The sequence below is a fragment of the Penicillium psychrosexuale genome, assembly GCF_028828465.1.
Source record: "Penicillium psychrosexuale strain IBT 29551 chromosome Unknown utg000002l, whole genome shotgun sequence".
NCBI lineage: Eukaryota > Fungi > Ascomycota > Eurotiomycetes > Eurotiales > Aspergillaceae > Penicillium > Penicillium psychrosexuale.
The window spans coordinates 1506592-1532195 of NW_026643187.1; the positions used below are offsets into that span (position 1 = coordinate 1506592).

The following is a 25604-nucleotide window of genomic DNA, read 5'->3' on the forward strand; positions in this document are numbered from 1 at the left end:
TAAGAGCTTCCCCGGATATAATCTCACCTTTCCAGCTTCGGTATGCTCTACCTGGTGATTCAGCAATAATCTACAATGTTCACAACCCAATTGCGACGGCCCGCGACGCACTCCGTCCTCGCTTTCCGTCCACTCAGAAACTCGACGGCTCAGTCACTAAATGCGCCATGGTCCCGATCTGCCAGCAGTAAATCGCGAAAGGCAGACCCATCATCGCACTGGATCCGCAATGCCCTCGGGTTTGCCGTGACAGGAACTGCAGTCTTTTTGGGATACTCATACGTGGCTGATGGTGGAAAGGAGGCTTGGTTCAGTCGTCCGCAGGTTATAAAGAAAGAGCCCGTTGACGTCAACGATCTCGAAGCTCAGTTCGTTCAAGAAAAACGAAGCCTGAAAAGCCCCGGCGTCTACACATGGGGGTCGAACGTTTATCGCGTGGTGGATCCAGGATCTAAAGATACCGACATCAAGACTCCTCGGCGCTTCAAATACTTTAATGGCCAGGTTCTGAGAGATCTCAAGATCGAGGAAAAGTCCGGTGCAGCAATCACCGAGAATGGAGATCTAGTGCAATGGGGCCAGGCGTTCTCGGAGTCGGACTTCAAACCCACGGTGACTCTGACTGGCAAGAATCTCATCTCACTCGTTCTGTCCGAAAGTCGAATCATTGCGCTGTCCTCGGATGGGACTGTATACTCACTGCCCACATCCAAGGATGGACAAAACACCGGCCCAAAGAGAACGGAAAGCTCTTGGGTTCCCTTCTGGCCCAATCAGTCCAATCTGAGCTACCGTGTACTGAACCCATCTTTGAAGCTTGGTGAAAAGGTCACCGCAATCAGTGGAGGACAGGAACATGTGCTGCTTCTCACAAGCTCTGGGCGAGTCTTCTCTGCGGCGTCATCCACCGAAAATTATCCTTCGCTTGGTCAACTCGGTGTGGAGGGACTTACCTGGTTCACCAGACCCAAGGGGCCAGCAGATAAATGCCATGAAGTTACAGCTGTCAAAGGCTCCAAGATTGTGCAGATTGCCTGTGGCGACTACCACTCACTGGCGCTAAGCAAAGATGGCCGTATGTTTGGCTTTGGCGACAACTCATTTGGCCAACTAGGTGTGGATTTTGAAGCCGAGAGGCCTTTCAAGGATGCTCCTTTCGAAATTAAGGCTCAAAAACTCTATAGCAGAAACCGCTATCTGCCCAAGGTTACCAGCATTGCTGCTGGTGGCGCCAACACTTTCTTCTCCGTTGATGCCAAGCGCATTCTGGGGTACGAAGAAGAGGCAGCCGATGTTCATGATCTTGGAAATGTAACTGCAGACACATGGGCCTGTGGTAGGGGAATTTGGGGTACTCTCGGCAATGGCAGATGGGTTCACCTGCAGGATTCGCCTACCAAGGTGAAAGCTTTGAGTGGTGTGAGCGAGTATGACGAGAAGACAAAACAAATGACCCCTATCCGCATTAGGTCCATGTCTGTCGGTACAACACATGTCGCCGCTATCTTGGACAACAAGACCAATGTTACCAAGACTATCAAGGACACTTTGGATCAAACTAAAGACTGGGGCCATGATGTACTCTGGTGGGGAGGCAACGAGCATTTCCAGCTGGGGACAGGAAAGCGAAGCAATCAATCCAAGCCTACTTACATCAACGCACCCCCCGAAAACAAGAAAAGCCAGGGCGAGGCGCGATTGCAGATCATGCCTCGTCACAAGGGCAAGGTCGGGAAGCGCAATGTGAGCATGGAACAGCGTGTTGAATGTGGGCGTCATGTCTCTGCCATTTATTCTGCGGTGTAAAGACAAAAAACAAACCTGTATATTAGTGATGCCATATGAAATCCAATTATAATTCGCTTTACTCGGTCGGCCTGTTGTTTTTTTTTTTGGTCTATAGAATCGATGGATGGCCGCAATTGCAAACAGACCAAACTCTTATCACCGCGGAGACGCTTGGACCACCGCTTATCCAAAAAAATTTCCAGCGCTTCAAGACCATCTTCTCTCACGACACACCGCCATAATGCCTCGTGAACAACAAAAAAGAGGCCGCAGGGCCGAGAAGAAAGCCCAAAAAGAGGACTCCAAGAGAAAGTTCGAGGAAACCCCCGAAGATCCCGTCGCGAAGCGGATGAAGCCCTCTGCCGACGACACCAACGAGACCAACGAGGCCAACGATGATATCCAAATTGCCGGAAATGAGGACTACATTCCCCTTGACCAGGGCGAAGAGCAGGAAGGTCAGCGACCTGATGAGGATGGAGACATGCCTTTCTACGGTCTTCTAGACGAGGAGGAGTCAGAATACTTCCAGCGCGCCAACGAAATGCTGGAGCTGAACCAGTTCCAGGACGCCGAAGAGCGCAGCTTGTTTGTCGACAGTGTTTACACTGAAGCTAGTGGCAAGGAGTTGAAGATTGCCTGCAGTCAGGGCTGTTCGCGACTCATGGAGAAATTGATCTCAATGTCCGACGCTCGACAATTGCGCCGGATATTCAGCAAATTCATCGGCCACTTCCTCCACCTAGTGCAGCATCGTTTTGCGAGTCATTGCTGTGAGACGCTTTTCATTCACGCTGCGCCTGCCGTGATGCAAAAGGTGAAACCTCAGCCCAAAAAGTCAGACGAAGAAGGAGAGGAAGAGCCGGAGCTATCGATCGCAGAAATGTTCATGGCTGTTATTGAGGAATTGAAGGAAAATTGGGGATACCTGTTGACGGAGCGCTTTGCGTCGCATACAATCCGAGTGCTACTGCTGGTTCTTGCGGGCGAGCCAGTGGATGTCACGTCAAATGAGTCGTTTGTCGCAAGTCGCAAGAAGGAAAGAATTGAGATCCCGACGGTCCAGGGCGAGGAGAAGGCAGGAAAATCCAAAGCCGAGAAACATACTGTTCCAGAGACATTCGAGCCGGCACTAAAGAAGATCATGACCGATATGGTTGCCGGTCTCGACGATGTTTATCTCCGAGCTCTAGCTACGCACCCAGTTGGAAACCCCGTACTTCAGGTATTGTTGTTCTTGGAACTTTCGCATTTTGGAAAGTCTAGCGCCAAAGATCCTAAGTCGACCATCCGGAGACTGGTTCCCGATGAGACGTTTGAGGAGGATTCCGAAAGCGCGGTTTTCATTCGTGGTCTCCTCTACGATCCAGTGGGTTCTCGCCTGCTAGAGACGATGGTGCGATACCTTCCTGGTAAATCTTTTAAAAACCTTTACAAGAACAACTTGGGTGACCGAATTGGTTCCCTTTCTCGCAATAGCACTGCTGGATATGTTGTTCTTCGGATGCTCGAAAGACTCGGCAAGGATGACTTGAAGATCGCCATGACCAACATCATCCCCGAAATTCCGGGCCTAATTGAACGGTCAAGACTGATTGTCCCCAAAATGTTGATCGAGCGGTGTGTGGTCCGTGGCGTCGACACAAAGCCTCTCGCCGAAGCACTCGAGGGTGCTTATAGCCAGGACCCTGTTGTCAGACTGCAGCAGATGCTCAAGTTCAACATCTCGGAGAACACAGCCCCGGAACCTGAAGACCATGATATGGACGAGGACAACGATGGAAAGGACCGCAAGCCACGGGGCCCACCCCCAGTATCTGCGGCGGAGAAAGCCGAGAAACTGCATGGCTCTCTGTTAGTACAGGCCATGTTGACCGTTCCTGGCCCGCTGAGCCAACTTGTCTACACGAGTCTCCTCGCCCAATCATCCGAAACCATCGTACAACTTGCCCAAGAACCTACCTCTTCCCGCGTTCTCCAACAGGCTCTGACTTCCACAACCTCCACGCCTCAAATCCGGCGACAACTCACCACCCGTTTCCAGGGTCATCTCACACCTCTTGCCTTGAGCAGCAGCGGGTCACACGTAGTGGATGCGCTTTGGACTGCAACCAAGGACATCTTCTTTGTCAAGGAGCGCATGGCGCAAGAACTCGAGCAGCATGAACAGGAGCTCCGTGACTCCTTTGTTGGTCGTGCAGTCTGGCGAAACTGGTCAATGGATCTCTTCAAGCGCCGCCGACGCGATTGGACTCACAAGGCCAAGGGCTTTGAGGAGCGAACCGAGGCCAGTGAAGGTGCCGAACGTCCCAAGTCTAAACTAGAACAGGCCCGGGCCCGCTATGCGGCAGCTAAGGAAGCAGCCGATGCTGGTGCTACTGGTGCAAACCAGACTGCGGTGGCTAGCAGATGAAGTGGTACAGTGATAAAAATTTTATATTAGACGAAATGAACATGTACTCATAAAAAGGCGTTGATGTATTCAATTGTTTCATTGCTTTATATCTATTTTCATAGCTTTCTTATGAATCGATATTATATTTCAAAACATATCAGAGATATCTTAGAAAATTGATAAATTGTATATAGTTCATCGACCACAATACCGTGAGGGTATTCGGGTTCCTGCAGATCAGCCCGAATCTTAATATCCTTGTCTGCATATGATATATGCAAGGAATCTACGGAGTAGTCAATCGGAAGTATACAAAACTAGTTACATGAAAATCCGACTCAAAAACATTATTCTAGCTGAGTATAGATCATCGCATGAGGGCTTAAGGTACGGATGATGTCAGGCTCTGCGGGATTGTCGCCATTTCCGTGGTCGCCGGTAAACTTTTCTTTCTTTTCAATTGCGTCTTCTGTCCTCTTTTTCTTTTTTGTTTCTTCTGTATAGAATTTGCACTGTCTCTCCTTATATTTGCATATACTAGAACGTGAGAATCTGTACAAATGTCTGGCATTGCGCAGCCCAATCGCGCTGATGAAGTGCAAAGTGTGAGTCAACTCTATATCGCAATGATCTACACCCCACCAGATTCTTTATTCGATGTTCTGAAACTAATGCGAGCACCATGCTCAGCTTCTGAAAGCAGTGGAAGACCTTCTCATCCCCTTTATCCGATCCGCAGACGAGGACCCCCGCGGGCCCTTGACACAGAAAAATGGCACCAACGGCACCAATGGACACACTGGACTCGTTGGAACCTCATTGATAGATTATAAGAAGCCCGAAGAGCTGCAGGATATTCTTCAGCTTGAGATCCCAGAGAAAGGCACCAAGCAGGAAGGTCTCATTGAAGTCTTGAAAAAGGTTCTGCAATACTCGGTCAACACCTGGCACCAGGGATTTTTGGACAAGCTGTATGCGTCAACCAATGCGCCCGGCGTGGCAGCAGAGCTCATACTTGCTACCTTGAACACCAACGTACACGTCTACCAAGTGTCCCCTGCGCTGACGGTCATTGAGAAATATACCGGCCAGCGGTTGGCGAACCTCTTCGGGCTGAACGGTCCACAGGCAGGAGGTATTTCCGTGCAGGGCGGATCCGCATCGAACACCACCTCCATTGTCATCGCGCGAAACAACCTATACCCCAGTACGAAGACAGACGGGAACGGCGGGTACAAGTTCGTGCTCTTCACGAGCGCGCACGGCCACTACAGCGTGGAAAAGGCAGCGCAGATGCTCGGATTCGGCAGCAGTGCCGTCTGGCCTGTTCCTGTTGACAAGGTCGGCCGCATGATCCCAGCTGAGCTTGAGAAACTGGTTCAGAAGGCACAGAGCGAAGGCCGGACGCCGTTCTATGTCAATGCCACCGCAGGCACAACCGTCCTAGGCTCTTTCGACCCCTTCAACGAAATCGCAGCCATTTGCGAAAAATACAACATGTGGTTCCACATTGACGGGTCCTGGGGTGGCTCGTTCGTCTTCTCCCAGCGTCAGAAGCATAAGCTAGCCGGCGCAGAAAAAGCAAACAGCATCGGCATTAATCCGCACAAAATGCTTGGCGTTCCGGTCACCTGCTCTTACCTGCTGGCCTCGGATATACGCCAGTTCCACAAGGCCAACACACTTCCCGCGGGGTACCTATTCCACAGCGAAGAAGACGAGCCCGCTATCAACGGCGACGCAGACAAAGGATCCGAGTTAGAAGTCGACTCACCGGAAGTGTGGGATCTGGCAGACCTCACTCTCCAATGTGGTCGACGTGCGGATTCGTTGAAGCTGTTTTTGGGTTGGACATACTATGGAAATGAGGGCTACCGACAGCAGATCGACTCGGCATGCGACATCGCTGCGCACTTGGCTAATACCATCGCGCAACATCCTGATTTCGTTCTCATTAGCGAAAACCCCCCGCCCTGTCTACAGGTGTGCTTTTACTACGCGCCAGGCAAGAAGTTCGTGTACCCGCGTGGCATTGTCTCGAATGAGACACAGCGCGGGAAGAATAACAGCAAGGTCACTGAGCAGGTGACGCGTGCAATCGTGCCCAAGGGCTTCATGGTGGACTTTGCGCCTCCCAGTGGGGAGGAGGACGAGGATGCGGCTGGGAATGGGAAGTTCTTCCGGTGCGTGGTGAATGTCCAGACGACAAAGGAGACCGTCGATTCGCTTATCCGCGCCATCGAAGAGGTGGGCCCTGGTATTATTAAGTCTTTGAAAGCGAGCAACCCGGCCCTTCCGCACAAGCGGCCTGGTGAGCGTGGACATGGGCCTGTTGTCCATCGCGCTTGAGCAGGTGCGTGATTTGTTTTCTTCTGATTTACTTGGTATATAAAGTAGAGCATGTAGACATGAGAGACGGGATACGACATACAAGAGATCTGGTGAAATATATAAAGCTGTGTATCAATTTGACACCCTAAGAACAAGATGAGCGAATATCTCGGAGCTCAAGATGTGGGGGATGTAGAGCAGTCGGCGTAGTTTCTAACTATACCTACCTGGACAGTAGTAATAAATTTTGTGCAAGGAGAATAGCTTGGGTATAGAATGATATCAAAGCCATCAATTGCCAATCTCGACCCTTCGTTCCAACACGGACCGAGCCTCAGCTTCCGATAGAGAGTCAATCTCTAATTCAGCAAGCACAGCCCGTGCACTCTCATTGTCCCTGAACAACCTCTTTTCCACATCCCATAGCCTTAAAGGCACGTCTTCCTTTGTAGAGACGTCCCCCTCTTGCTTAGCTGTACTCAAGCAAAGTATACGCAGTCCCTCGTTGAGCTTTTTGATGGTTCGCAATGAGATCTCCACCTGACTAGATGCACCGAGCGCAGAATCCACAACGTGACAGAGATAGTCGACATCGCTTGCAAGCTGGGTCGCTCCAGTCTCGGAAAAGGTATGTTTGGTCAGGACGCTGTCCCAGATATAGCTCTGGATAGATAACAGGAGCTGGCGCGAGACTCGTCGTAGAGGTGCAGTTCCCAGCGCCCGAGAGAGGAAGGAGAGTTGCGCGGACAAGACACGCATTGCAGGGGCGAGATCGGAAGTGGGTGGGAGGGAGATGCTGTCGCTGTGGCAGAAGGGGGTGACAGCGTTGCCCACGTAGATACACGAGAGTAGGGCTTCAGAGCCGCGAGGATATTGGAGGACAAGGTGGATGTGATGATAGTTTCCGAGCGAAGTCGGAGACGACGGTAGGCGGATGCCGTCTCATCGAAGAGAGCACCATCGGATGAGGTCGCGGTGTGGCCGCCGTTGTTGTTATTGGCCACTGCGGGTGATGTACGCGACGCTACCTCTGCGACAGACATAGTACCAGCTACGCTGCGACCGTTGTCTCGGTTTTGTTGAACCCGATCTTGGAGCTCGGACCAGAGCTCAACGAAGAACACATCGTTACTCCAATCCTCCATCTTCTTCTCGAGGTATTCGGCACTTCCGAAAACCCTACAAAGCCGCTCCAGTCCGGCGACACCCTCGACGCTAGCTTGCCCATCGGCGCCCTGCACAGTGCGTCCAAGCGTTGACGTCATCGCGAGGTATGCCTCTAGTGCAGAATAGAGGCGCTCATAAAACTGGTCGAAAATCGTGATTTGAATGTCAATGAGAAACCGCAGCTTCTGACTAAAAGAGGACAGTGGCTGGTAGCGATCGGTTATAGTTTCGAGAAGGTCATTCACGCGGATTGCAGCCTTTGTTGGTTTCGTTGCAGTGAGTTCCATGCCATCGTAGTCGATCTCTCCACTGTCCGCGGTGTCGATGATATCTCTGTATCGCGCCAACGCAAAGTCCTTCTCAACCTGAAGCCATCGATCATACCAGCCCTGTTTGGTCAACACTTCCCAGGTTATGCCCTTCCAATTGTCGTCCGCATATGGATCTGGCGTATAGTTCCATGTTTCTCGCATCTCGTTATCGAATTTCATCAGTTCATGAATGAATTGGCTGAGCAATTGGGGGTAGTTTGAGATTTGAGGGAGGAACAGGCTGATCTTCTCTCTCAGCATAGGAAGCAATGCAGTAATGTAACTATGTGATGCATTGTAAAAGTTCCATTCCAGACTTGGACCGACTGCTTCGGCCCTTTCATCAAAGATGGGCTGCAAGTAAGAGACAAAAAACCCGCCGTATTGGTTGACAAGGTCCATTATGTGCGAGAGGAAATATTCCGGCTAGAATCCAAGTTAGACTTCTATTTTGCATAGACCTAGGGACAAGTTACCTTATCCAGTCGGTTTGTTGGCTTGTCTCCACTAAAGTGATATTTGAACCGGAGATCGAGATGATGCACCATAACCTCTAATGGGAATAGGACTGGTGGCTCGAAGCTCAGTCCGGAAGCTAGTGTATCCCGGCTTTGTAGTTCACTAGAAGGAGCTTGTTAGAACATCTCCCAGACATGAAGGGACATATCATACGGTAATTGTAGGTCGATCAACAGTTCAACATCTTGCCTCCACCGGGTCAGGAGCTGGTCGGTGACATTCAGTTCTCTTGTCGGCCATTTCAAATCTTCCAACGTTTTCTGTAGCCGGTCACCAAAGTATTTCTTCATCTGTTGTCTCAATGCAGATGCTAGTTTGTCTGTGTAGTCGACAAGATGGGGGGCCGCTCCTTCGGCAGCAGGCTGGGCATCCTTCAGTAGTCCGACGATGGTTCGTAGTCGGGAATACGGCTTCAAAGCGGCTCGTGGTTCGGATTTAATGTCTTCCAAAGCTTGCTTGCTGTATTGCTGTCTCAGTATGAAGCCCCTCACGAATGATCAATTGGGCACTACCTCAATTCCTCGGCTTCCTTGAGCAACTCCACATATCCCTTGGATAATCTTAGCCGTTGGAGCTTCTCCATGCTCTTTTCCAGACTCCGTACTGCCTCATCACTGGTTTCGGATTGTGTGATGGCCATTAAACGTCGGTCGATGTCCGCTTGCTCCGCGGTGAACGCCTCGGCTTGCTTTCGAGTGGCTTCGGCATGGTCATTAGAGGCTTTTGTCGCATTTGAGAGTGCTTCGCTGGCTTCCGCTAGCTATTTGGTCGCGAGTTTGCATCAGTAGTGTTTAGAAAGAGGGTCATGGCTGTGAGGGGCGGTACCTGCTTCCGCTGAAGCTCCTGTTGCGCGCGTAGACTAGATAGCAGCGAATCTAAACTCTCCAGATCGGCAGAAACCTGAATCTTATCATTTAAATAATCTTCGACTCGAGTCCGCTCATGCGAAGATAATTCCGTGAGGGAGGCCATTGTTGAAGGAGGGAACTTGACCGCGGAAGCGCAAGGTGTCGCGAATGTTGATCTCCGCCTTTTGGACTGACGTCTTCCCCAGTGGCAACCATGAGCTTTTACACTGTCAACACTTTGAATAATGTCCAGTCCAGCCAAGAAGCGAAAAAGAAATGGAGACTCATCGCAGCCGACGCGCAGTATCAAGTCCTTCTTTAAAGGACAGGCCACTGAACAAGCCAATCTACAAGTCCCCGATGTCACTGGGCAAGCTCTCTCTGATGAAGCTCTTGCGCGCAAGCTACAAGCTGAGTGGAATGAGGAGGAAAATGCAAGCGCTCCTACCGATGCGAAAGCAGATCCACAGATCAATCCAGTTCCATCTACATCAGAGTCGCCTGTTTTACCCCCGGTAGTGCCAGTGATACCAAAGAAGAGCACTCTCTCACTACAGTCATCAGCCGGCACGGAGGATACAATATCCCTTTCTATTCCTCTTGATCAAAGCCCCCAGACCTTTGACGCGAGTCAATACGCAGCAGAACTGCGGTCGCACTGGGCAACCGAAGGCGGAGATGCTTCTTACGCCTTGTTAACGAGAGCCTTTATCCTGGCCAATGCAACGACCAGTCGAATAAGGATTGTTGATACGCTGGTCAACTTTCTTCGGGTTCTGATTGAAGCGGATCCATCAAGTGTCCTGCCTGCTGTGTGGCTAGCAACCAATTCTATATCACCTCCATACGATGAATTAGAGCTAGGCCTAGGAGGGTCCTCTATTTCCAAGGCACTAAAAAAGATATACGGCCTCAATAGCCAAGGGCTAAAGACCCTGTACGATAAGCACGGCGATGCAGGGGATGTTGCATTCGAAGCCAAGAAACGACAATCATTCACTCTGGTGAAGCCGAAGCCATTAAGGATCAAGGGAGTATACCAGTCACTGAAGAAAATCGCCACTAGCAAAGGACCTGGTAGTCAAGAAACCAAGCAGAGGATCGTGGAGAAGCTTCTACAGGATGCGCGCGGCGCCGAGGAGAGTCGATACATTGTCCGGACATTGGTCCAGAATCTGCGAATTGGCGCAGTTAAGACGACGATGCTGATTGCTCTCGCACGAGCTGTCTTATATTCCAAGCCTGCCGAGGCAGATTTCGAGGTGCGTCCGTCGCATCAGCTTGCACGCTTGAAGAAGGACGAACTTGCGGAAATCTACAGCAATGCGGAAGAAATCGTCAAGGCGTCGTACGCTAGACATCCTGATTACAATGATTTGGTACCCTGCCTATTAGAGATCGGGCCCACAGAAGAGCTTTTGATCAGATGCGGCCTAAACATGCACATTCCACTAAGGCCTATGCTGGGCAGCATCACACGCGATCTGTCAGAGATGTTGACGAAGCTCCAAGACCGAGACTTCAGCTGCGAGTACAAATATGATGGGCAACGTGCGCAGGTACACTGCGACGAGCAAGGAAAAGTTTCTATCTTCTCGCGTCATCTTGAACTCATGACGGAGAAGTATCCAGATCTTGTGTCTTTGGTTCCGCAAATACGAGGAGAAGGCGTATCCAGTTTTATCCTGGAGGGGGAAGTAGTTGCTGTGGACCGTGAGAATGGCGATCTTAAGCCATTTCAGGTTCTGACCAATCGTGCAAAGAAGAACGTCGAAATTGGAGACATCAAAGTCAATGTCTGTCTGTTCGCTTTCGACCTCATGTATCTCAATGGGGAGCCTTTGCTAGATCGCCCCTTTCGAGAACGCCGCGAACTACTTCGCAGTCTCTTTGTAGAGATCCCACAACACTTCGGCTGGGTGAAGAGCATAGATGCGACATCAGCGGATTCTGAGCCTGTCCTTGAATTCTTCAAATCCGCCCTCGACGTCAAGTGCGAGGGCATCATGGTGAAAATCCTCGACAACCAGCCCAGTGCGAATACCCAAGTGAACAACCTCTCCTCCGAAACAGATACCACAATCATCGAGCCATCAAATCCAGCAACATCCGACCCAACCAACCCCAAACCCAAAGTAAAACTCACCCGACGCAAACCCCTCCTCTCAACCTACGAACCAGACAAACGCCTCGAATCCTGGCTCAAAGTAAAAAAGGACTACAGCACCTCCTCCGAAACCCTCGACCTAATCCCGATAGCCGGGTGGCACGGCCAAGGCCGCAAAGCGAAATGGTGGTCCCCAATCCTCCTAGCAGTCCGCAACCCAGAAACCGGCTCCCTAGAAGCCGTAACGAAATGCATGTCCGGGTTCACGGACAAATTCTACCAGAGCAACAAGGAAAAGTACGCGCAGGGCAGCACAAATGTCATCTCGCGTCCTAGCTACGTCGAGTACCACGGCGAACCAGATGTGTGGTTTGAGCCGTGCGAGGTGTGGGAAATGGCTTTCGCGGATATCACGCTCAGTCCTACGTATCCGGCTGCTATTGGGCTGGTTAGCGAGGAGCGCGGGTTAAGTCTACGCTTCCCGCGGTTTATCGGTGTTCGTGAGGATAAGTCTATTGATGAAGCTACCTCGTCGGATTATCTGGCGTTGCTGTGGCGGAAGCAGATGGAGCGGACTGCGGAGGTTCGGGGTGTTGGGGAGGTTATTCAAGAGGAGGGAATGGAGTAGATGAGCTTATTTGCCTATTCATATAAACGAGTTCATGTGAATTGCCTTTTTTCGTAGAGAGATCTCCTATGATCCTATAATATCGGAGATATATACATCCCAACATCCCCCTCACTCCGTAAGTGTAGACTATTCTAAATGGTATATTTCCCTTTAAAATAGTTTGTGTCGACATGGCCGTGTAAACCAATTGGATATCTTCTTTTCTACTCGCTCTAATAACCTCCGTGCTAGTGGCGAAATCCAAGCAAAATAGGCTTCAGATGACATCACATTTGACTTTCAGTCTCCTGGCCTCTGATTGGCTGACCCAAAAGCTTCTTAATCTGCGACGCGAAAGTGACGCGAAAAGACGCGACCGGATTGGACGTGAAAATGAGGGGTTGACTACGTGGTCCAAGGAAAATAGTCGCTTCCAGGCGATCACAGATAGGGAAGTCTTTGTTGAGCTGAGATGCTATGCCGCTCTAGGGCGATCTAAATTAAGAGATGTGTAGTGAGGTTTAGGTGTCGTGGTAAATAAGCATTGGACCTCATTTCTCGAGGCAGAACATATTCCATTCATCCTGTGTCTCCTTATATCAACAGAGATATTAAACAGTCTCATCAAGGGCATGGTGGTAAAAAAAAAAAGGTAGAGTGAACAGTGAAATTGCCAACCGACGGCAGACAATGACATAGAAAAAGTAAGACATATGTCTTGATGAAGGGGAGGGTAATGAAAGACATAATAGCAAAGCATTTGAAAAGACAACGCCTGTGGATGCAAGTCCGGGTAGACCTTCCCAATCGAGAATCATGTCTGTCTTCGAGACAGCAAGCCTGTACACTGGGGGAAGAGTGCAAATTACATAGGGGATGAACACAATGTGTATACAACATTATCATAACAAAGTCGTCAGTGGGGTTTAAGAGGGAGGTAGGGCAAAAATGAACAGAGAAAAGAAGATGTAAGGACATTGGGCATCATGGGTGCAGTTCGCCGCCGAGTTGTAACGCCAGCCCCGTTTCCTTGCTACGGAGTCGAGGACTGGAGTTGCTTGGAGGAACCAGGGCATCGAAGTTCAATCGCTTTCTGCTGCTGGTGAGCGGAGTGCGAGCAGGGTTGCCTGGGGTACGGCTACTCCAGGTTGGCTGCGCCGGGCTCGGAGTCACATTCACGAAATCAGCGAAATTGAATTGCTGATTGGGTGTGCTGATGTTGGCAAACATGCCGGCGCCCAGTGTAGGTGTCATGCCTGGCAGCAGCGCGTGCTGGCTGGGAGGAGTGGAAGGTGGGAAGGCCAGGTTTCCGTTGCCCCTTGCAACCCGAGCAGGGGTCGGAGAGTTGGCGAGGTACAAGAGCAAATCCGCACCATCCTCGTGGTTCTGAGGTTGGTTGTTTCGGGACAATCGCATATGTTTTGGGGGAGGGGTTCGTGGAGGAGAGGAGCCTATGACGGAGCTGATGTGTTGGAAACTGTGTACAGGCAGATCGGGATCGATCTCTTCTGACGGTCTGGGGTATACAGGCGATGACACCTCCGGGATTATAGCCTCGGACATGAAGGGGAGTTGTGTGCGTCGGCTCGGACGGTGTCGGTTCATGCCTGGAGAGGATTCCGGCAGCCGGTGAGAACTCTTCCACGAGACCCGGTGTACCTTGGCAGGACGCTCGGAATCAGAGTCAGAGCGTAAGCGCTTTCGACTCGCGGTCAGCATCGGCTGCATGACTCGAGAGTTGAAGGTGGCAGCATGTTTGTTGCGGGCGGATCGAGGGAGCTCTTTGGAGTAGGTAGAGGCTTGGAGGGGAGGAGAGGTGAATGGGGTCTCGCAACGACTGCGTGAGAACTCGGATGAAGAGTCGGAAGGCTTGTCGGTCTCGAGAACTGGTCTGCCATCGTGCTGGTGTGGGTTCAGGCCATGCAATCGACCGTGTTGGTACTTGAGTTTGGCAAGGCCCAAGCGATCCTGCAGACTGAGAGAAACCTGTGCGAAGAGAATCCAGGGTCAGTCCCACATCACCAACGATATCATTTGGAAGCATTCAGATGCAGTGGCAAGTATTTAGACTAGTAGCCGAGACTGCATCTCAAGGGATGCGGAGCCTCTTTTTTTTCATCGCTTACCTGGGCGATATCGATTTTGCGGATCGTTTTTTCTGCCGAGCCCGGCTGTGAGGGAGACATTGTGTAAGGAACCCAATCGAAATAAGCAAACTAAACAAGACACCCCTATGCAAGAAAAAAAGAAGACGTTTCAAAGGGAGTGTCGATGTTGGGGTTTGGGGGGAGTAAGGGCGAAAGGGAAGGGTGAGAGATTGGCGAATTACGGGAACTCGGAGAACAAATCTGGAGAAGCACTTGAACAGATTGGGATGGAAAGATGAAAGAAACCCATTTTTATTCGCTGGACGGTGTTAAACATAAGACATGGGGAAGAACATGTGTCTCTTTGTTTCTTATTTTGAAGTCTCTTGAATCTGTCTTTCTAGATCTACTCTGAATATGAACTATTCCGTATGTACGGGGTACGGGGAAGTGTGTACTCCGTTTACAGGTAGACCACGACCTCTATATAGTCTGTTCAATGACTACCCAGTTGTTTATTCGTGTTTATTCTTTGATGTGAGAGTGTGCTCCCCAATTGATCTCCATCACGCACTTTCTATACTCCATCCAATCTCAGGGTCTTCTCCAAGAACAAGAATGTTCTTTTTCCGATTCGGCGATCTCCATAGAAACCAGCCATTCAGCCACAGATTCCGATCCACTTGGACTGGGGAATGAGGTCGTCACTCCCCTGAGGTATGCCCTAGATCGCCGGATGCAATTTATATACTTACGTGTACGCAATATCCAATCCAATCCCATGCGAATCGCACCACATAGCAAGAAAGAAAAAACGCCATTGGTATTGAGGCTGTGAGACGGATTTAGCCATGTATGCAGCCCTGTTATCAACCCCGTTGGCAAGATTCTAATCTTGGAAGAGACGTGGGAGGACAATTTTAACAGGAGCCACCTACGTAACGCCGTAAATCAAGAGTCTCCAGATATGCAGCATAACGTCAGGGAGCTTGTAGGAAACTGAAAAGTACAGATGGCCATGGATATACCGTGTTCATAGCCCGGTATGTGAGCCCTCGCACGCTCCAAGCTAAGAACATTAGCGATCCCCGATCCACAGTGAAACATTGACTTAAAAGGGTTGGAGCTGAGCTGATAACAGCCTTGGGAGGCATAATGAGGTTTGGGCGCAGATTGAGGTACGTAATGTCGATGTAGTTAATTAATATTCTGGAACTAGAGGGGGAAATCTCAGATCGGCTTTTCTTTCTTTCATCTTCTCAAATCAACTTCATTTCGTTCATATCAACCAGAATTCATCCCCTTTCCCCCTATTTGGTGACTTGCGGGGCGACTTGTCGTCAACCGCAAACGGTTACCCTGTTCCTGACAATTTAACCCCGTCTGAAAAAAATAACATCGGGGCAGCTTCGTCCTTCTCTCTACTCTCAACCTCGCCATGCCGTTCTTCAAAGACCTACGGCGTCGATCGAAGGCCACTTTTCATAAGACTCCATCTCATAGTGTGGAGGAGGTCTCCGGGAAATCGTCATCCACAATCGACACTTCCTCCCACAACTCCATCACTCCACCGTCATCAATCAGACCAACTCTTTCAACCCCTAGTCTTCCAGCACTCAATGAGTCTGAAACCACCAACACAGCTAGCTTGGCACCGCCGTCACAGCGCCCGGGGCCTTTGGCGACCGGTTCGCAGCGAAACAGCGTTATCGTATGTCCACCCTCATTCCCCGCGACAGCTGACCATACTGACCCTTTTAATTTGAGAAAATAGGGTAGCAGCTCGTCCTCGGTCAATGGCACGTACCGATCACAGGCTCCGGTCTCGCCTTATGCACCGAGAGTGGTGTCTGTGGCGGATAATTCATGGGTATGTTTGTCTGTCAGGCACGAATTGAAGGCAGAGAGTACCTCTGGTGAAATAGAATCAAGTATCTAACCATCATGCAGGTCAACCAGAAAGTCCTACTCGTCTATGGTCAAATCAACGACCCAAGGCAACAGCCGCTGGACGGAAACATCACCGTCCATCACCACCAAGATAATTTCCCGTCGACTGGCTGGCCAGTCACGGCATCGCATTTTAAAATCCTTGTTCACCTAGTTCCCGGTCCTAATCGCCTTCGCTTTGATTTTGTTTCGCCAAAATTGTCCACGGGGAGCATCCACCCCGCCATCCACTCCTCCTGGCTTTGCATTAACTACCTTCCTCTGGTTAACAACCCCCCATTGCAGCTAGTCGTCCTCCTGGGGAAAGATTCAGACGGCACATACGATGCAGTACCGGAAAGGGTAGAGCGCGAAGGAAACGGCTTGGAAATGGCCATTCGAAAGTACCGCATGGCTGCCTATCTCTGGCAGGCCTTCACTGGCGAACAGATGTTCCGCAATAATTTCGGCCGACGTTGTTTCCGATTCGAGGAAGAGTGGCAGTCTGGTAGCTTGAGCCGTCGCGACTCGGCCCAAGGTCAGATGCGGAATGAGGCCAAGATTCACGTAGTCCGCACTGAGAAAACAGTCGCCGAACTCCGGGATCTTAACATCGCCCAGCAGAACGGGAAAGCCGAGAAGAAAGACGAGTTGTTCGCCATTGCTAAAGACGCGGTGCGAAATCATTTCCGGCCTCAGGCCGGCCAGAAGCAATACGTCTCCGTTCTTCTCCTCGATTCTCATTGGGATACCGAATCTCAGATGATCACCGGCCATGCAGCTTTAGGTTCGGCCGACAGCGATATCAAAATGGCTATATTTGGGTCTCATTGTCTCCAAAGCTATCCATCGTGTCTGGAAGAAGTCGTGGATGCGTTCTCGGACTGCACCCGCACGGATACCAACTACGTCGCCAATGACTGTGGTGAGGCGGGCTCCAATTGGGAGTCAGCAAATCTGGGCATCGGGGCTCACATGCACGAGGTGGGCCATCTCTTCGGATGTCCTCACCAGGAGTCGGGCGTCATGCTTCGCGATTATGTGCGTTTGAACCGGACATTCCTAACCCAAGAGCCGTTCTCAACACGCACAAAGGCGCAAGGGTTGAAGGTGTGTTTGCCCAACGACGAGTGTAGCTGGCACCGCCTCGATGCGCTGCGCTTCCGATTCCACCCCAGTTTCCGACTCCCAAGTGATCCTTCTCCCACTTCGGATGATAGCGTCCACGTGTGGCCAGTCGAGAACGGCAAGATATTGTTCACTGCCTCATCGGGGATAGAATTCATGGAACTATATGCCGAGGGTGACACCCTCTGCCACAACTTCATCGAGTACTTGAACAGCGAGTCGAGCCCCAACGGACTACCACGACAAGTTGCGGTGACGGAGATCGAGCTTCGCCAACGTGTGTATGGCACTGAGAAGGAGAAGAAAAAGAACATCCGTATGGTTGTCTGCTCTGGTGCACTGGGCAGCTATACGGTTGAGAACATTGGCGATCTGAAATCGAAAAATTCTCTTGTCAAATTGCCCAAAGGCCGGTCTGGTTTTAAAAGCGGCAAATTAGGCCAGTCGGCGATGGAAGGCAGCGAACCCGAGCAGTTGTTACTGGAATATGCGTTCATCAATTCAAAGCTGTTGACATCGATCAAGGTCTACCATGGCTTTGCACTGGATGGTATCGAGTTCTGCTACGAGGACGCGACCAGTCAGCTGTTCGGCAAGCGGGGAGGCAAACCTGGTGGTGATGAGTTTGTCCTTGATACCCGACGTGGTGAAGTTCTCCTTGGGTTCTATGTCCGGGCTGGTCTCTGGATTGATGGAATCGAGATTCTCACGAGCCTGGGGAGAAAATCGGGTATCTATGGAAACCCCGCCGGTGGTTCAGGGTATGTATTCCCTATTACTTTCTCTACATTTGAAGCATGCTAACCAACGTTTAACAGCCACACTTTAATACCTCCTTTGGGCTACAAGATTGCGGGAATCTCTGGTTCCTGTGCATCATGGATTGATGGATTCTCATTGATCATCCAGCACTGATAGCAATTCGCTGTCCAGCTTTTCTTTCCTCCGTCTCTGGTGGGTCCTCTTGCCTCGAAGCTAGCCAAATCCCGGTGAACCATCGTACAGCGTGGTGGACTGCGAATGACTGCGGGGCATCCTCCTCGTCCATCTCCTACAACTACTAAGCCTTGCATTTTCTTGCATCTTTTACCCTCTTTTCATCCCTCTGGGAACAGGCAATTCCGCGTTCCGCAACTGGCCTTGGCCACTATATACACGAGGTTCCGTCGGATTTTGTCTGTGTCTATATGTTTTCTTCTGTTTCATTTTCTGTCACACATCGGCGTCATTGGCGTGTTAGGGTCGCATGTATGCATGCTGATATTTTCTTCGACGTTAGTCCCGGGTGCATGGACTACACTTATTGGTAATCATCGAGCATACCGATGGCCACACAGCACCACTGAATCATTTTGTAAAGGGGCATCATTCATATTGGTTGGATAGTTCATATAGAGTAATGTCATGAAACCACCGTCAATGTTCGAGAATGATCCAGAGTAATTCTTCACTTTGTAATAAGTCGCTGGTAAATATATTCCGAGCTCTCACGGGCGGTTCTCACATCTGTCCAAGTTATCTCCTGACAACAACTCGAAAGAAAAAAAAAGAGGAACATCCGGGCCATTGACCGGAACCCTACTACACCCGCATGGAAGCACAGTACTAAGTCATGTTCACAATTCCGAAGGAAAATGACCCCTCACAATCCCCAATATCTATGATTCATCCCATTGTGGACGTAGTCTCTACGGTTAAATCCACAGCCCTAGAAGGATCATACGATCTACATTCGATGTAGCTTATTATGATCTTCGGTGCATATTCATTCCTAGACAGAAGCATTAGCCAGCCAATCCGGGCGAGGGTGGGTTCTCCCCGTTCATCCCCGTTCATCCCCGTTGTTGCGGAGTGGAACGAGAGACGGCACAAGGAACATCTAGCCATCTAGCCATCTAGCCATCATATCACCAATCTCCCGGGAGAGGGACAGGGACTACCTAGGTATCTCGGAATGCTCGCGCCGGTTGTCGGCGCCGGGGAACGTTTGACACGTTCGTGGGTAGGTAAGATATGGCGGAAGGGAGACTAGGCCTTTGAACATGCTCACCATGTCATGATATGAATATTATTGTGTGGCCCCATCTTTGAAATTGGCTGTTTCATGTTGGTAGAGATATTATTAAAGGGATACTGAATGAAGCCCTAGGCCGAAGGATGTTCATCAATTGAGGATCAGAAGAATAATATTTTGCCTAGCGAAGTAGGTAGTTGTGTGCCCCGCTATACCGCGTGCGAACCTTGTATCTAGTTTCCGGAAGAATATAAAAGTGCCAATCAGAAGGCCGGAAACTCGTCACAAAGTAGATATCCACGTTTTCTAAATACAGCTCCCCAGCCAATCAGCGAGCTTTGGCCCTGTGCTTTGGATTTTTTGACACATCCCTATCCAGAGTGCCTTATGCACAACGTCTATATTTACGCGCATCCCATTCGTGCCGAAGCTGGACCGGAGTGGGAACCCCCATGTACCGTCACGAATGGAGAAATGCTCGTGGCGGATGCGAAGCTGCGTCAGCTGTGCCGTCATTTTCTTTCCAGAGCTCGGGATGCCTGAGCTCAAGGTGGCCAGACCGTTTGTTGGCCTGACTGGCTGTTTGCTGGTAAACCCACTGCAAGCCAGGGTAGATCGGCCCCTCTCCCCATTGCCGATCCCCGATCCCCGATTTAACGATTTTCCCATATATTATTTGGCTGGTTTTTTCTTTTGGTTGCCCTTTTGCGCTAGGCTAGGCGTGTGGGTTTTTGCAGGGGGGTCCATGGGCGGGTCGGTTAGGGGAGCTTGGTACACTGCTGTGCACATGCACACTCTCCCTGGACGACCTCTCACTAGAACATCGACCGAGAATGAATTTCCCTATTTAGAGCTGATCACCCGCATATACAATACAGTATTTTATACGGCGAATTTCAATAAAGGCAGCTCCGACCCGAACTGCCAAGCCTACTGATCCATCCCCCGGAAAACTATTCTTCCGGCCGAGAGGACTGGCAGTCCGCCGTCGAAGCTATTCATTTTTATAGAACTATTATTGATAAGTATTACTTACGGTGGGCCCGAAGCCACAAATGCGGGATTAGGGTACAGAGCTTTGTACACCTTTCGCACTGTGCGGGGCTAACAGCTCGGCGAGACTCGTAAAAAACTCGGATCAGACCTGAGATGCCAACGTGAAATAGAGGCTAGAGTCCCAACGCCAGAATACGAGCGCGGTGGAGATGATCATATGTGCTACATAACTCAACATAAGTACTAATTAGGTAACTAGAATTTTTACCCGTGGACTCGAGTGTCTCCCGAGCTAGAACCCGCGCTTGGCCAACCGTTCCTACTCCCTTTATAGAAGCTCTGTGCGAAGGATGCAACGGATCGCTAAAGCCCCATGGACTTTATAGATTAAATTGTATAACGTACGGAGTACTCCGTACGTTTCTACTCGTTGTGGTTTAGTAGCTTCTATCCTGCTCCTATCGAGGCCAGATCAGCCAATTATCGACTGTATACTCTATACTGCTATTGTTTCCGATTGATTCCAGTGAAATGATGAAAACACACAAATCCGCACTCTAGACGGTATTTTCTGTTTTTTTTCTCAAGTGTGGATGCGGCCTGTCCAACGCAGCCCCCCTGTTGCATATATCACCGAAACCGTCCCCTTATGACGGCGTGGCTTTATGCTAGTCAATCTGATCTTGAGGTGATTTAAGTGGATAAGGCGTTCGAGTACTTACGCTGTTTGTCTTGAACGCTCAGTAGCCTCATACGTCAGACTAGTAATTTACTACTTTTAGAAACGGATGCACGGATTCCGTGCTTTAGCTTCAATAACTTAAATTGAGAGCTCGAGTAAGGTACAAGGTACATCCGGTGTAAGTTGTACGTTGTACATTGTTCCCAATGTACATGCGTGTATGAGTTACGCTATACACGGTAAATATACATACAGCACGTGCTGTGCTGATCATTCAAGTGCGAATTGAGCCATATTATAGGTGGGTAGGCTTTCCAGCAATGGCATGTATGGACTAGTATTGTTTTGACGTGGTATGTGGCTGTATGCAACCCCACACCAGACTTTACATTCCATACCACCTCAGTATGTATGGATCAACCAGCTACATTGGCCATGATGAACCATGTTGGCAGGGAAATGGGTTTAAACTTGGAATATCTAGTTGACATGGTCGCTATCGTTCTGGTGCACGGTGTGCAGAACCCCTCATCAACTAAACCGTGTCTATGAGCCGCGGGAGACCGATGAAATCATCAGCAATATTTTTTTTGATTTTTTGGGAAGCACCAGGAGATTGGATTGATAGATCTCCGGGCCCAGTCAGTTGATTCCGATGGGAAAACGTATATCAACCGAACAACATCAGTTCAAGTGCAGATCCGGTCGGGCCGGCCACCTATCATGGTTAACCGCTAGAGATTCAAGTTCCACATTGCTCGTTCGCGGCTGATGTACTTTGTATGTTGCACGGTGCACTGATATGAGGTCAGATTAGATAGATGTGGCTGGGGTGTTAGATGAATGACGGTTATAAGATTTGACCAAACGACCAAAGTACGTATGACCTGAATAGCATAACTTTATTTTACTGCTACCACAACAACATATTTGCCATCCAGGTCAGTTACATTACCTAATAAGAACGGGGGATAGTTACTTTTAAGGTTCCCTCCCTGGGGTATCCGTGGATATGAATCGTCTTACAAGGACCTCCATATTACGTGTTGATGTATGCATGCCTGCAATGCAATGAACACGGCGGTTATATATTATATATTAAGAATAGGCTATGTCTCATATAGTACTCCATGTAGACAACCGTATGAATATGAAATATTCATGTTAGAATAGAAAGAAGAACAGATACTCTATACATCACTATATATATATACTTCATACTCCGTATGTTGAATCTACCTGATATATATTGTCCTACGGGTACTCCGTACTCGAATATAATACACACCCGTACAATACGTAAATTTGCATTTCGGTCTCGCTCCAATGTCGTTTTCCCCACTATGCCTGCACGGCTCTCCGGTAACTGCCAAAGGTCTCCATAATGTATTTCGCTCGACCAATTATTTTATTCAAACAAATATATTGTCCATTTTCTTTAGCAGTTCGACTATTCAAGGAGATTTCCCCAAAAAAAAAAAAGAAAAAAAGAAAAAGCCTCTTACCAGAAGTGGCCCCCTGCTCTTATCAGTTTCTCCTAGGTGGCGACAGCTTTCCTCTCTCTCCTAAAATCTTCCGAGCACATCCAATGGGTTCTCCTTTCTGTTAAGTCCACTGTGGCTCAGTGGATGACAGTTTGGTGGGATCTCTTATACCTCTGTCATTGGAGGGCCTCATTGACCGTACCATCTTTACTCTTCCTTTCCCCATCATCCCCTCCCTTAGAGCATTATCCCCTCCTTCCACCCCTCGTCTCTCCAATAATACATCATTCCCTCCAATCTCCTATAAGAAGGAAACATATTCCATTGCTATTTCTGCAAAATTGGTTTGGATCGGCTTTACACTTTATCTGCCTTCACCCTTATGATCTAGTCCCGCGATCTTCCGTTTCTGGCGTACTTCATTTCTACACTGATCTAGTCTTTTCGCATTCACTTCAGAGAAAATTCCTAGAATCTTTTATTCCACTTCACACAATCTCGAACTATCTCGAACTATCCAAGGTGTACGACCTCATCCGAACGCTTCCCGAAGTCGACCAATCCACGTCGTGAAACCGAAGACCGACAGAGCACAACCATACTGGCAGTGGGCCACAATTTACGGGTGGCCTAATTTGTTTCTTTCCTTCACTATCCTGAGGCCAGGCGAAGAATTGATAAATTAAATAATGTTCACCAACCGGTGAGTTTGTCGCCGCCTAAGTTGGTCAATCGTATAATGGTCTGTTCTAACGTTTAAGTTCGCGCAACAGGAACAACACCCAGAAGCCGGATGGTGAGTTCATCACTCGCTTCCAGCAGGCATTCTCAGACATTGTCCCTCGGCGAGACAGCACGAGTCCGCGCAATGTGAGGGCAGGTGAACCTTTGATGGCAGGGTATGTACATTATATTCTATCAGGTAAAATGTCCGGGGTTAGAACTGACATTCTTGCATAGACTGGTCGAGAATAACGATGTGAAAATGGAGGGTCATGATGTCAAGCTTCCCATCACTAACAACGACCGCACTCCCCGAAATATGCATGAACTGGGCTTGACGCCCTCATGGATGGAATCCGCTTCATATTCAATGATGCCTCTTGCCAACCCACATTCGGGCTTTTATACTCCAACCTCTTCTGGAATGGGTGCCATGTTCCATAATCAGGCGGGCGATTTGCATACCCCAACGGGGATGCACTTGATGACCCCGTTGGCGGGCATGCCGGCTGTACACAATCACCACAGCACAGGCTTCGAGCCCTTCCATCCGCAGTTCATGAATCCAGTGCATGACATGAACCCGTACACGCAGACGCAGCCATCATATGCGCCAAGCGCATTCATGCACCGCGACAGCGGATATGATGCCATGGATGATACTCTCGATGACTCCTCTTTAAATGATGTACGTGTTGAAACAGCATCCAATATAACGGCCTCTACGGAATTTTCCACTCAATTGGCTGGTGACATGTCATATGCCAAGGGCGAAAAGTGAGTTAAATGATCCAATGGCAAATCTCCGTTTAATACTAACCGGGTTCCGCACTCTAGATTCCGCTTCAATGTTTCTCTACGAGCACCGACCGCCATGGTAAAGAACCTAAGTGAAATTCCCGTGACCTATCTCAATAAAGGCCAAGCCTACAATCTCTCAGTTGTCGACACGAGCCCACCAATGCTCACTCACGAACCGCTCCGATACAGAACATTTATCCGAATTTCCTTCGAAGAGCGAGAACAACGAGCGAGACCGTCCGCATGTTGGCAGCTATGGAAGGAAGGCCGTGGCACCACAGAAGCCCATCAACGGGGCGGGAAATTATTAGCAGTTGAATACGTGGATCCATTACAAGGCGGCAGTGACGCACACAGGAATCGACAGGTTCAAGTCGAGAGTATGTCAGTCGACGGCTTCTGCGTCACTTGGACTGCCAACCCAGCGACCGGCATATCAGATTGCAACATTCCCGTGCGGTTCAATTTCCTTTCCACGGATTTCAGCCACTCAAAAGGCGTCAAGGGAATTCCGGTTAGACTGTGCGCTAAAACCGAGCTGTTATCCCCGGGCGAGGAGACCGGTCTCTCGCGCGATCCAGAGCTGTCTTACTGCAAAGTCAAACTTTTCCGGGATCATGGTGCGGAGCGGAAGCTGTCAAATGACGTCGCGCATGTCAGAAAGACCATTGATAAGCTTAAGCAGCAAGTCTCCCAGGCAGAAATGGGTGGTGGATTTTCGAAGCGCAAACGGGGAAGTAATTTCTCGGGTACCTCCAAGGCATCGGACAATTCATTGAAGCCTTCGAGCCACAAGCGAACTTGGTCGATGGACTCGGACAATACTCCAGAGAAAGTCTCCTTGGAGGACGATCTTCAAGCCAAGTTGTCTACGATGCAAGAGATGTTCTCATCTACTCGCTCAGTGAGCGTTTTCGGTTTACGCGGTGACAACTTCGACGATCCCGACCTATATCCCATTCAGTTATCAGGTGATAGCGATTCTTCTCAGTATGGGAATACAAGCCGTTCGAGCACACGTGAATTGGAGTCTATCATGCCTTCGCCGCCAAACACCAATACCTCTTCTTCGAATTCGCCGCCTACCCAAGCACTCAGATTAGGAAAATGTCCCACCACTATCCAGAGAATTCCTTCTGGCGATCAAGTCTCAAGGGGTTTCATAGAGGCCATCGGTGTCGACTTGACCTACCGACCTCCGTCGGAACGTCCTCTCAAGCCAAGTGAGTTTTTCGCGCGCAACCCGGTCGTCAATATCCTTGCTAATTCTCTTCGCAGTTGCATGCTTCTATGTTCGATTCACTGGAAATGTGACGCGCTCAGAGGATTACTACCGTGCAATCTATTTGACAGAACGCACCGTTCGAAACCTCGTGAAACAAATCACCGAGAAATATCACATCGATCCGATGCGGATCTCAAATATCATGCATGCCCATGAGAAAGGCCTGCGAGTTATGGTTGATGACGATGTGGTCCGCCAGCTTCCAGAGGGTCAAGACATGATCGTCGACATCTCCGAAGCACCCGGTCCCAATGGCGGTGTTTCTGGCACACCCGGATCTCCCATGGAGATCAACTTAACCTATTAAAACTGCAGCGCCTACATCTCAAGGCTATGCCCCCGCATCTCAAATTCGAACATGATGCAAAAGTAAAATATTCTTTTCACATCTCACCTCGC

The 25604-nt window shown here is 49.7% G+C and overlaps 8 protein-coding genes across 8 annotated transcripts; 6 read left to right on the forward strand and 2 right to left on the reverse strand.

Moving 5' to 3' along the window:
- Positions 1–75: 75 nt before the first annotated feature.
- Positions 76–1806, forward strand: N7518_001706 (RCC1 domain-containing protein; the record flags this gene model as incomplete). Its single annotated transcript, XM_057182634.1, has 1 exon — positions 76–1806. The coding sequence occupies one exon, from the start codon at positions 76–78 to the stop codon at positions 1804–1806; it is 1731 nt and encodes a 576-aa protein (XP_057044084.1).
- Positions 1807–2029: 223 nt separating this feature from the next.
- On the forward strand, positions 2030–4201 carry nop9 (RNA-binding RNA processing protein NOP9; the record flags this gene model as incomplete). The annotated part of the gene is made up of 1 exon (XM_057182635.1): positions 2030–4201. The coding sequence occupies one exon, from the start codon at positions 2030–2032 to the stop codon at positions 4199–4201; it is 2172 nt and encodes a 723-aa protein (XP_057044085.1).
- Positions 4202–4743: 542 nt separating this feature from the next.
- On the forward strand, positions 4744–6532 carry N7518_001708 (pyridoxal phosphate-dependent decarboxylase family protein; the record flags this gene model as incomplete). Its single annotated transcript, XM_057182636.1, has 2 exons — positions 4744–4788; positions 4874–6532. 2 exons carry the CDS (start codon positions 4744–4746, stop codon positions 6530–6532), a joined length of 1704 nt encoding a protein of 567 aa, XP_057044086.1.
- A 273-nt stretch (positions 6533–6805) lies between these two features.
- On the reverse strand, positions 6806–9483 carry N7518_001709 (RINT-1 family protein; the record flags this gene model as incomplete). The annotated part of the gene is made up of 6 exons (XM_057182637.1): positions 6806–7316; positions 7349–8418; positions 8469–8613; positions 8665–8970; positions 9024–9271; positions 9337–9483. 6 exons carry the CDS (start codon positions 9481–9483, stop codon positions 6806–6808), a joined length of 2427 nt encoding a protein of 808 aa, XP_057044087.1.
- A 121-nt stretch (positions 9484–9604) lies between these two features.
- On the forward strand, positions 9605–12094 carry N7518_001710 (putative DNA ligase I; the record flags this gene model as incomplete). Its single annotated transcript, XM_057182638.1, has 1 exon — positions 9605–12094. The coding sequence occupies one exon, from the start codon at positions 9605–9607 to the stop codon at positions 12092–12094; it is 2490 nt and encodes an 829-aa protein (XP_057044088.1).
- A 966-nt stretch (positions 12095–13060) lies between these two features.
- N7518_001711 (uncharacterized protein) lies at positions 13061–14262 on the reverse strand (the record flags this gene model as incomplete). The annotated part of the gene is made up of 2 exons (XM_057182639.1): positions 13061–14062; positions 14203–14262. The coding sequence occupies 2 exons, from the start codon at positions 14260–14262 to the stop codon at positions 13061–13063; spliced, it is 1062 nt and encodes a 353-aa protein (XP_057044089.1).
- Positions 14263–15601: 1339 nt separating this feature from the next.
- N7518_001712 (zinc metalloproteinase family protein) lies at positions 15602–18135 on the forward strand (the record flags this gene model as incomplete). Its single annotated transcript, XM_057182640.1, has 4 exons — positions 15602–15874; positions 15938–16033; positions 16114–17981; positions 18039–18135. The coding sequence occupies 4 exons, from the start codon at positions 15602–15604 to the stop codon at positions 18133–18135; spliced, it is 2334 nt and encodes a 777-aa protein (XP_057044090.1).
- Positions 18136–23085: 4950 nt separating this feature from the next.
- On the forward strand, positions 23086–25512 carry N7518_001713 (grainyhead-like protein; the record flags this gene model as incomplete). The annotated part of the gene is made up of 5 exons (XM_057182641.1): positions 23086–23099; positions 23170–23295; positions 23357–23896; positions 23957–25143; positions 25199–25512. 5 exons carry the CDS (start codon positions 23086–23088, stop codon positions 25510–25512), a joined length of 2181 nt encoding a protein of 726 aa, XP_057044091.1.
- Positions 25513–25604: the final 92 nt, after the last annotated feature.